The sequence below is a fragment of the Phaseolus vulgaris genome, chromosome 5 (assembly GCF_000499845.2).
Source record: "Phaseolus vulgaris cultivar G19833 chromosome 5, P. vulgaris v2.0, whole genome shotgun sequence".
NCBI classification, from domain to species: domain Eukaryota; kingdom Viridiplantae; phylum Streptophyta; class Magnoliopsida; order Fabales; family Fabaceae; genus Phaseolus; species Phaseolus vulgaris.
This window is the reverse complement of record NC_023755.2, coordinates 23,489,698-23,500,095: the sequence shown is the minus strand read 5'-3', so window position 1 is coordinate 23,500,095 and position 10,398 is coordinate 23,489,698. Positions and strand designations below refer to the sequence as shown.

Sequence of the window (10,398 nt, the reverse complement as noted above, 5' to 3'; positions counted from 1 at the left end):
AGTTTTAATTGATACATGCAAACATAGTGAGTGCTTCCTTGCCCGTTTCACATCATCAATCCCTTCATGAGTCACCTCTAGTACATCCCACATCTCCTTTGCTGAGTTACATTGAGAGACTCTAAAGAACTCATCCATATTCAGTGCAGAGGTGATGATATTCTTGGCTAAGGAGTCATATTGGGCCTTCTTTTTCTCGGTTTCACTCCATTCAGACCAAGGCTTCTTTATTGTTTCATCTTTGACAACTTGCATAGGTATGAAAGGTCCACTGACCACTGCATCCCAGATTCCCATGTCAATAGACTCCATAAAGATCTTCATCCTGATTTTCCAGAAAGCATAGTTAACACCACCAAACATAGGAGGTCTATTAATAGACGCACCTTCAGCAAAAGGCATTTTAAACTCAGACATCATACACACACTTGACCAAAATACAAGCCCTAGCTCTTGATACCAATTGTTGGGTCTATTAGTGTCTAAGTTCAAGAGGGGAGGGGTGAATTGAGCTTATAAAATTTTCGCAAGAACACAATTTTTCAGTATTCCAGAGGCAAAAAGAACAGATTGTTTTTACATGAAACAGATTGATTCTTCAGAGCAGTCTTGGCACAATTTGAATTTGTTCAATGTAAAATTGTGATCAACAGAGAATTCTAACAGAATCAGAACAGCTTAATATTGTGAGAATGAAGGATACAACTATGCTTAGAAATCAAACAAAATTACTCAACACAAGGTTTTAAGAAGAATGATCCTTTCTCAGATTTTAATGAATGGACAGTTTGTTCACAAATCACTTAAACCATTATATACAGCAGCCTTGTTTATGATCAGAGAACATTAACAAATCAGGAAGAACAGTTTTCACTTAAACCCAGAATTAACAGATTCAATTTCAAAAGAACAAATTTAGTTCTTGACAGAATTAAGCAAAAACCAGAAATGAGTGCAGGGATGAGAAGACAAGGCACACAAGTTTTTATACTGGTTCACTCATACAGAGCTACATCCAGTCTCACCTTACCCCAAGGTGGAAATCACTAAAAACAGTACCAATTACTTACAAACACAGCAGTTCTTGAACACTACAAGAACAACACACACAATGCTGAAAAAACCCTATTTCAGCACACCTTGCACTCCAAGAAACCCTATCAAGGAGTGACTAACACTTACACCTTTACAAAACAGAATAAAGGAAAGATTACACCTGAAAAGAAGATGCAAGAACTCAAAACCAGTAGTTCAATTTGCTGCAGAACTGCACCAGCACCTTCACCAAGATCAAAGGTTTCCTAGAACAAGCACACTTGAAAATCTCTTTGGAAAACCTTTCAAAAATCTTTCAATCCTTCTTCTCACATGGAAAATGTTTGATCTCTGTCAAAAACGTAATTGCTCTGCTCTTTTTTATGTGAGATAGACTTTTCTTTATATAGAAAACAGTTTCTAACTTCTTTTCAAAAAACAGTTGAAAAGCAGTTATGAAAACAACAGATTCATTTTTGAACTTAACAGATTTATTTTGTGAAAACCGCCAACTCAGCTAACAGAAATAACTGTCTGAGTTGTACCTTTGGTGCTCTAACTAACTTGTGAAAAAACATTCAACTGACCAAAGGGCAAACCGATTCTTTCACAGTGAAACAGATTAAATGAAGGAAAATAGAGTAATGGAGAAACCTTAGAAAAGCCTTTTAACAGAGAAGAAATAAACAGATTCTTTCTCCATAAAACAAATTTATTTGTGTACTGATTTAAAACTTTTAAAAACATTTTAAAAAGCTTTTCAAAACCCATTTAACCACATCATGTGCTTGATCTAGACTTGGTTAGGCATCTAGGATAGGTTATACAGCAAAAGGCAATCATACACAATTACAAGCCTAATTACAAATGAATCTAAAAACCTATTACAATCTTCAAAGCACTCAAGCCATTTTCTTCAGCAAACACATATCAAGCCTTGGTAGGGAAGAAGCTTCCTCCAGCTTCAACATAGAGGTGTGAAGGACGGAAGCTAACGTGGTGCGAAGCCGATCCAGAAGGAGAAACCTTTGACGTGGCAAGGCTCTTGCACTCAGGTCAACCGGCAGGATCATCAGGCGCCCACCGTGGGGTCGTGTAAAACGTGTTTCCCATCCACAACGTGAGTTCTTGAAGTTTCTGCGATTCTTGTGTGGTTGTGTGCTGGTGCAACCATTTTCGGCGTTTTTCACCGTTTGTTCGAGCTTTCAATCGGTAGTTTGAAGTTTTTCACCGTTGGTTCGAGCTTTCAATCGGTAGTTTGAAGTTTTTCACCGTTTGTTTGAGTTTTCAATCGGTAAATCAAAGTTTTTTACCGTTCGTTCGAGTTTCTGATCGGTTAATCGGGAGTTTTGGTGGAGAAGCGGTAGGTTCATGCTGAGATTGCAAGTTTCTGTGGAGGTTTTTGCATCCGAAACATTTCCGTGCTGTTGTGGTTGCGTTCTTCGAAGTTCGTTGGAGTTTAAGAATTTTTGACCGATTGATTGCTGGATCGATCGTTCCGCTAGTGAAGGTTTTGGTCGCTGAAGTTTGATTCGTTGGTTTTTCATGAGAAAGATGAGAAGTACGCGTTCCAGTCCCGTTGTGCCAGCTGCTGCAGAAGGCGCCATGACCATGGCGCAAATGATGGAGATCATGCGCGCGTTGCAAGAAAATGTGGAGGCATCGCGCATAGAGCAGGCGAAGATGCATGAAGACCTGGTCACCTCTCAGGCCAGAAATGAAGAGCTCAGCAAGGTCACTGAGGATTTGCGTCAAGCTCTTCACGAGCAGAGAGGACGCACAACTGTGGAGGAGGTTGTACCGTCATCGCCACCACGCGTTTTTCCGATGCCGTTCTCTCAGGCGATCACGGACACGCCGATCCCTACGAGCGTAGTACCTGTGAAAGCTTCTTTCACCGGCGTGGAGGATCCTAAAGCACATCTCACTGCGTTTCACACGCAGATGATGCTGTCAGGAGGCTCAGATGCTGTCTATTGCAAGATGTTTATGAGCACGCTACAGGGAACTGCACTGGAATGGTTCGTTAGCCTGCCTACAGGTCACATAACCAATTTCCAGCAGTTTTTGAAGCTTTTCGTCAATCAGTACATTGTGAACAAGGCGCCACCTAGGGTGTCTTATGACCTGTTCGACGTGAGGCAGTATCAGGGAGAGTCCCTCAGGGACTATTTGAATCGTTTTGGAGCGCAGATGGTTCGCTCGCCTGCCAAAGACGAGGAGATGCTGGTATACGCCTTCAAAAAGGGCATGCTGCCTGGGCCTTTCTGCGAGGCGCTGATTAGGGGTCACCCTGCCACATTTGCTGAAGTTAGGCGACTAGCTCTGGCCCACATCGCCGACGAAAGTGAAGTCGCCGAAAAGAGAGGAAGCGTGGCTCCTGCTAGGCCACGGGCCCAGACTAGAATCCAGCCGCAGAGGGTGCTGGAGACGGCAGCGGCTAAGAAGGATCAGAGGACTCGCTGATGGCATTTCATGAAGTTCTTCTTGAATCAATGTAGAGTAATGGAGCGGAAGCAATGAATGAAGGTGAGCAAGATCCTCCTAGGAGTGGTGTTGATCTTGTAGGTGCATGCTATGTGTGGTTATTGGGTGGTTCGGCCAGCCCAAGGGAAAAGATGAAGGAGTTGAAGTTTAGAGCCTAGGATTCTAGGGAGAAGCAAAGTTTGGCACAAAATGGCAGCATAACTTTACTCACAATAAACTTGAAAATACAAGGTGTAGGCTCCTCCTTTTATAGGCTAAGGAGGACCATAATGCAACCCTAATTATAGCCAAATGAAATGTAAATGTGAAGCACATGGGTGCACATGGCACATGGGTGCACAAATGAGCACATGAGGAGGGGTGTGTCTAGTTTTTATGCTCACCCCCTCCATGGGCTTTCTAGACCGGCCTTGGTAAATTTAGAGGTTTTTTTTTAGAAACTATAAGTTTACCTAGGTTGGTGTTTTAGGTGCCAAAATTAATTCTAAGAAAATTACAAATAAAGTTCCTATGCTAATTTTGACAAGAAATTAAAGTCTACTCTACACTAGAGTTGATGGCATTTGGACATGTAAAAGAACGTCTTCTTGGATCCTCTTGGCCATAACTCTATGGTTGGCCCAAATCTACCCTTTGGTGGGCTTGCATGTGGGCTTGTGCTTGGGCCTCTTCCATCATCCCCTCCCTCTTGAAAAGGATTTGTCCTCAAATCCATTGCTTCTTCTTCTTCATGGCTAAGGGATGGTTGTGGCTGGATGGTGTCCATCATCTCCTCCTTCTTGAGAAGATCTATCCTCAGATCTACAGACTTGATCTCGGATAGCAACCTTTTGCTTCGCCAAAGCTTGTCCTCCTGGATCAAACGTCCACCTATAGAAATAATCAAATAAGGCATAGGTGTTAGTTTGCAAATTAATTTTACTAGGTTGCCATTTTTGCTTTTCTTTTGGTTTTGGCAACCTTGGACAAAGTTTCTCTTTTAATGGTTGTGTGTGGTCTCTAATCATCTTATGTATTTTAAAATGTTCATTTGTGGTTACTTTCTCTTTAGGCATAAATCCTATAGAAGATGGTAACAACTTAAAAGGAGAAAGATGATTGAACCCACACATAACTTTAAAAGTAGAAATATAAGTAGTTTTGTGAACTACTTTATGGTATGTTTGCTCACCTCTAGAGTTGTGTGTGCACTTCATGATTATTCTAGGCATAGTAGAAAGAGCTAGATTTTCAAATATATTTTGACCATGCGTTTGAGGATGATAAGAATTTAAAGTGTGCAATTTAGTTGCAAGTTTTCCAAAGGAAATCCTCAAATCATGGTTTGCGAAATTTGGAACTCTATTCAACACTATGCTTGAAGATAAACCATGAAGATATATCACTTCTCTAGAGAAGAGTTTATCCATAACCATGAAGATTGAATCACAACCTTTTGTTGTCCTAGGGAGTTTTAATATGAAATTTATATCTTCCCAAGGATCATTTGCAAAAGGTGAAGGAGTATAGAGTTTATGAGACATTGCCTTGGGCGTAGTTTGAAAACAAGAATTGTACCTAAGGTAATGTCTTTGAACTTCTTTTCTCATGGGGGACAAAAGTTTTCCTTTTAAAAGCTCTAGAGTTTTATCAACTCTAATTTGTCCCATGAGTTCTCCTTCATGAAGACTTTTTCTCTTATGTGTAAGGATAGTCTCGTTGTGACAACCATTGTTTATAAGGATTTGTACACTTTGCAATGGTTGTTTCAATAAGACATGACAAGTTTCTTTAGGCACTACTTCACATAAAAAATTGTTTTTGTAGATGCTTATAAAAAACTTGACATTCACTTGGTGATATCCTAGCACATATGAGAAATAATCTATTTCATTTTTATCTATGCAATCTTCTTTTAAAGACTCTTCTTTTTCACTTAGGCTTGCAAGTGTTCCTTTACAAAAGGTAAGGCTTTGAGGTTGTTGAACAAGACACATATTTTCAAAGGTATTTTTAAATCTTTGGTCTTGTTGAATGACCTTGTGGGAAGGAACACTCTTCTCCCACGCCTTTTGTTCTTCAAGGGTCTTCTCATGCTTTTCTTTTTCTTCTTTTTCTTTAGCTTCCCTTTCGACTTCCCCTCTCTTCTTTTGTGTTTTTCTTTCCTTTCTTTCTTTATGGGAAGCAAACAATTTTTCTACCCTCATTTCCCAATCTACGCAAGCTTCTATATTTTCTTTTCCATGGAAATGGGGTTGGTCTACCCTAACCCCTCTTGGGTTTTCTATCTCTTCTATGTCTTCTAGGGGGTGCTTGATAATAATCATTTACTCTAATGCTTCCCTCCCCAAAAGAATCATGATCTTTAGATATATATGCATGAGAAGGTAATTTTTTTAGAATGTGAGACTTCTCATCCTTTGCTTTAGTCAAAACATTAAGTTTAGTCTCACTCTCCAATTGTCTATAAGCAATTGATTGCACAGTTTGTGAAACTTCTTTCAAAAGAGTTTTTAAAGATTTTAATTCACTTCCAATAGACTTTGTAGAATGAGAAGAAGAAGACATGGCTAAAGCTTTGTGTATACAAGTATTTTACCTTGAGAAAACTTAGGAAAGTCAAAGAAGGTAGTTTTCCAGGTAAGGGAGGTGAGTCACAAAGGACTACTTAAATACCAAGCCTTTGCCTTAGCCAAAACTATCCCTCAATGTCTTCACACAAAACTTTCTCTTAGTAAACCACTTAGAACACAGTTAAGTTGAGAAATCAAATTTTCAAAGAAAGAAAACAATGCAAGCTACTAATCAACAAAGCTAGTCGGTTTAACACAAACTTAACAAAATAACCATGCAAATCGTCACTAACTAAGCAAAAGAAAAGGCAATTACAAAAAATTAACAATTGCTAATTAAGAATTCTATACTATTCGGCCCTAGGTGAGGCTTCTTGGACACTTTGAGCCCTTGAAGACACACTCACCGTCTAAAACGTAATTAAGAGGTAATTAACAAAAATTAAGTTGTAAGGAAATTAAGAAAACTCCCTTTGTTGATCCTCTTTTTGCTAAGTGCACTTCCTTGTTGTCTTTGCTTGTTAGTCCTCCAAATGTGTGTAGTGTTTTGAGAAAGTTTGCTTCGGCTTTGTCTTTGTCTTCCCCTTAGAATGAAGGTCTTGATTCTCCAATTTCCAGCACCTATCAAAGGGCTAAACCTTAACCAAGTCAAGTTTCCATTCACATAAGCACCAAAGGAGAATAAATTTCAGCACCCAAATTAGAGGTCAAAGAACAAAAGCAAGAAACAATTTAATTGAATAAAACAGTACCACCAAAAGGAGTTAGATTATGACAACTAGAAAGAGGTTCAAGAAATATTAAGCAAGCAAATAAAAGGTACCAAAATAAAGGTAGGCACACAAAAGAATCCTAAGAATAGCACTAGAATTAGATGACCAAATAAAAAAACAGCACCACTGGAAAATGTTGTGGGCCAGAAACGTGTTTTTCCCCAATTTATGCTGAGCTGTATTTTTAAAATTTGACTCTGAAATTTTATATGCAAGATATTCAGGATCTTATCTAAAATCTGGCTTTGGAATCACTCAAAACGCATGCACCATTTTTTTTTAATAAATTTTGCAATTTTGGTGTTCAGTTAGGCCAGCTGGAGCGCCTCAGATCTGCACTCTGATTTTAAAAGATTTATCATTTTTTTTCTGTTGCTTCTTTTGACCTAATTCTTTTTTTGTCCTTTCTATAACACTTTAAACTTGCATATTCCAGAGAATCAAAATTTTCCTATGAGTGGAAAATATTTTTCTGGATCAAAACAGCCAAAACAGAGAAGGTGAAAACAGGGGAATCTGAAAACTGGAAACAAAAACAGCAAGATACCAAAGTTTAGACACAATGGAAATTTGTGAAATAGAATTTGTGTATGATCTAAACACAAATGGAACTCAAACTAAAATTAAAAAGGCACCAAAAGAGCAAAGAACAGCAGATTCAAGCAATTAAAGAGACCCAAAATCAAGAAACAATCAAGCCAAATAAAAGGACTACTATGAATTGTTGACAATATGGATGAACATGACTTGACAAAACATATAAGATTCAGAAATTAAAGACTCAAAAGCATAATATGAACCAAATAATGAAAGCAAAAAAGACTCAAAAGCCTAAAAGAAAATAGCAACTCAAAGGTGTATGGAATCCTATCACAAATTGCACAAGAACTTGTTCAAGATCAATTGAACAAGAGTGCTTCGGTTGGATCTTCCACAAAGCACACCAAACAAATTAAAATGTAAAAAACAGCAAGACAAGTATGGAAAATTAAATGACAATATGAAATAAAGAAGAACTAAAATTGAAAAGACCAAAGCTACTCATCTTGAAGAACCAAAGCTCATGATACCAAATGATGACATTTCATGAAGTTCTTCTTGAATCAATGTAGAGTAATGGAGCGGAAGCAATGAATGAAGGTGAGCAAGATCCTCCTAGGAGTGGTGTTTATCTTGTAGGTGCATGCTATGTGTGGTTATAGGGTGGTTCGGCCAGCCCAAGGGAAAAGATGAAGGAGTTGAAGTTTAGAGCCTAGGATTCTAGGGAGAAGCAAAGTTTGGCACAAAATGGCAGCATAACTTTACTCACAATAAACTTGAAAATACAAGGTGTAGGCTCCTCCTTTTATAGGCTAAGGAGGACCATAATGCAACCCTAATGCTAGCCAAATGAAATGTAAATGTGAAGCACATGGGTGCACATGGCACATGGGTGCACAAATGAGCACATGGGGAGGGGTGTGTCTAGTTTTTATGCTCACCCCCTCCATGGGCTTTCTAGACCGGCCTTGGTAAATTTAGAGGTTTTTTTAGAAACTCTAAGTTTACCTAGGTTGGTGTTTTAGGTGCCAAAATTAATTCTAAGAAAATTACAAATAAAGTTCCTATGCTAATTTTGACAAGAAATTAAAGTCTACTCCACACTAGAGTTTATGGCATTTGGACATGTAAAAGAATGTCTTCTTGGATCCTCTTGGCCATAACTCTATGGTTGGCCCAAATCTACCCTTTGGTGGGCTTGCATGTGGGCTTGTGCTTGGGCCTCTTCCATCACTCGCCATCCTTACGATCCAAAGAAAAACAAGGGAAGGGGCCCAGGGCGCCCCAGGGAGTTCAATCGCCCACCCAGGTACAAGTTTGTCATGGGGTTGGCGGACCTGATCGCCATTCCCAACATAGCAGCCAGGCTTAAGGCGCCTGAGAAAGTTGGCGACAAGGTGTTAGGGCCAAAACCAAACGCATGGTGCGAATTCCACCAGAGTTTTGGTCACACCCTTGACTCGTGTTTGGCCCTGGGTTACCAGCTCGACGACTTGGTCAAGAGCGATTTCTTGAATGATTACCTGCTGGACAAGAGGACGGGGGGTGTGTCGAGCTCTCAGTCGGCGAGCAGTGAGATGCCCACTCATGGCGAGATCCACACCATCGCTGGAGGTTTCTCAGGTGGTGGTTGCACTGCATCACAGTGGAAGAAATATGCGAGGTCTGCGATGGCAGTAGATGTGTTCGAAGACCACTCGCCAGATGTGGACATTACGTTCACAAAGGAGGATCTTAGGGACGTTGTGCCTCATGACAACGATCCCATAGTTGTCTCGCTAGTCACAGCGGGAAGGAAGGTCCATCGGGTGCTGGTGGACCAGGGAAGCTCGGCAGATGTAATGTTCTGGACGACTTTCACCAAGTTGAAACTACCCCTTGACCAGTTAAGGCCCTATGGAGGATAATAATATGGGTTCGCTGGCGATTAAGTGGAGGTCAGGGGGTACATTGAGCTAAGAACTACGTTCACGGATGAGGTGGCCTCGAGGACGGAGAAGATCAGGTACCTCGTTGTGAACGCCCCCTCGGCGTATAACATTCTGTTGGGAAGGCCGACCCTCAACAGAATAGGAGTTGTGCCCTCAACCAGGTACATGAAGGTTAAGTTGCCATTGATGGAGGGAGTGGTGATCACCATAAGATCCGACCAAAAGGAGGCAAAGAAGTTCTACGAAAACAGCCTCAAGAATGAGAGGTCGGTGATCTACATCACCACGACGCCACCTCCCGGTGTGAAGCCCAGGCTAACAGAATGGCGAGTTGTTGATGCGGCGATGGAAGTGACCGCCGGAGGCGATGTCACCATGATAGACGCTGAGGTTGAGGGAAAGAGCGCCGGACGGGAAGAAGTGAGAAACCGCCCAGAGGAAGCGAGGGAGTCGGGAATCGCCAGGGCGGTGATCGCCAGGGAAACCAGACCCAAACCCGTCGAGGAGTGGCTCGAGAGGGAGATCGGGGGCAAGGTCTTCAAGTTGGGAAGATCTTTAGAAGGTGAGCTCCAAGACCAAATCTCCGAGGTGATAGAACGGCATCTGGATGCTTTTGTATGGTCTGCTTCAGACATGCCGGGAATCGACCCCGATTTCTTGTGTCACCATTTGGCAATGGACACACAGGTCAGACCAGTGCGACAGAGAAGAAGGAAGTTTAATGAGGAGAGGAGACAGGCGATTAGGGATGAAACGCAGAAGCTCCTCGCCGCAGGCCATATCAGGGAGGTCCAGTACCCTAAGTGGCTAGCTAATGTCGTGCTGGTAAAGAAGAGCAACGGGAAGTGGCTAGCTAGGTCGACTTCACAGACCTAAACAAGGCTTGTCCAAAGGATTCATACCCTTTGCCAAGTATAGATGTCCTGGTCGACAGCGCAGCAGGGTGCAAGTTGCTAAGCTTTCTGGACGCCTTCTCGGGGTACAACCAGATAAAGATGCATCCCATGGATGAAGAGAAGACCGCCTTCATGACTGAGAGATCGTGCTACTGCTACAAGGTGATGCCCTTCGGGCTAAAGA

The 10,398-nt window shown here is 41.3% G+C and overlaps 1 protein-coding gene across 1 annotated transcript; it reads left to right on the top strand.

Moving 5' to 3' along the window:
• The first annotated feature begins 8,709 nt into the window (after positions 1-8,709).
• On the top strand, positions 8,710-9,294 carry LOC137834160 (uncharacterized). The gene has a single exon (XM_068642224.1). The coding sequence runs from the start codon at positions 8,710-8,712 to the stop codon at positions 9,292-9,294; it is 585 nt and encodes a 194-aa protein (XP_068498325.1).
• Positions 9,295-10,398: the final 1,104 nt, after the last annotated feature.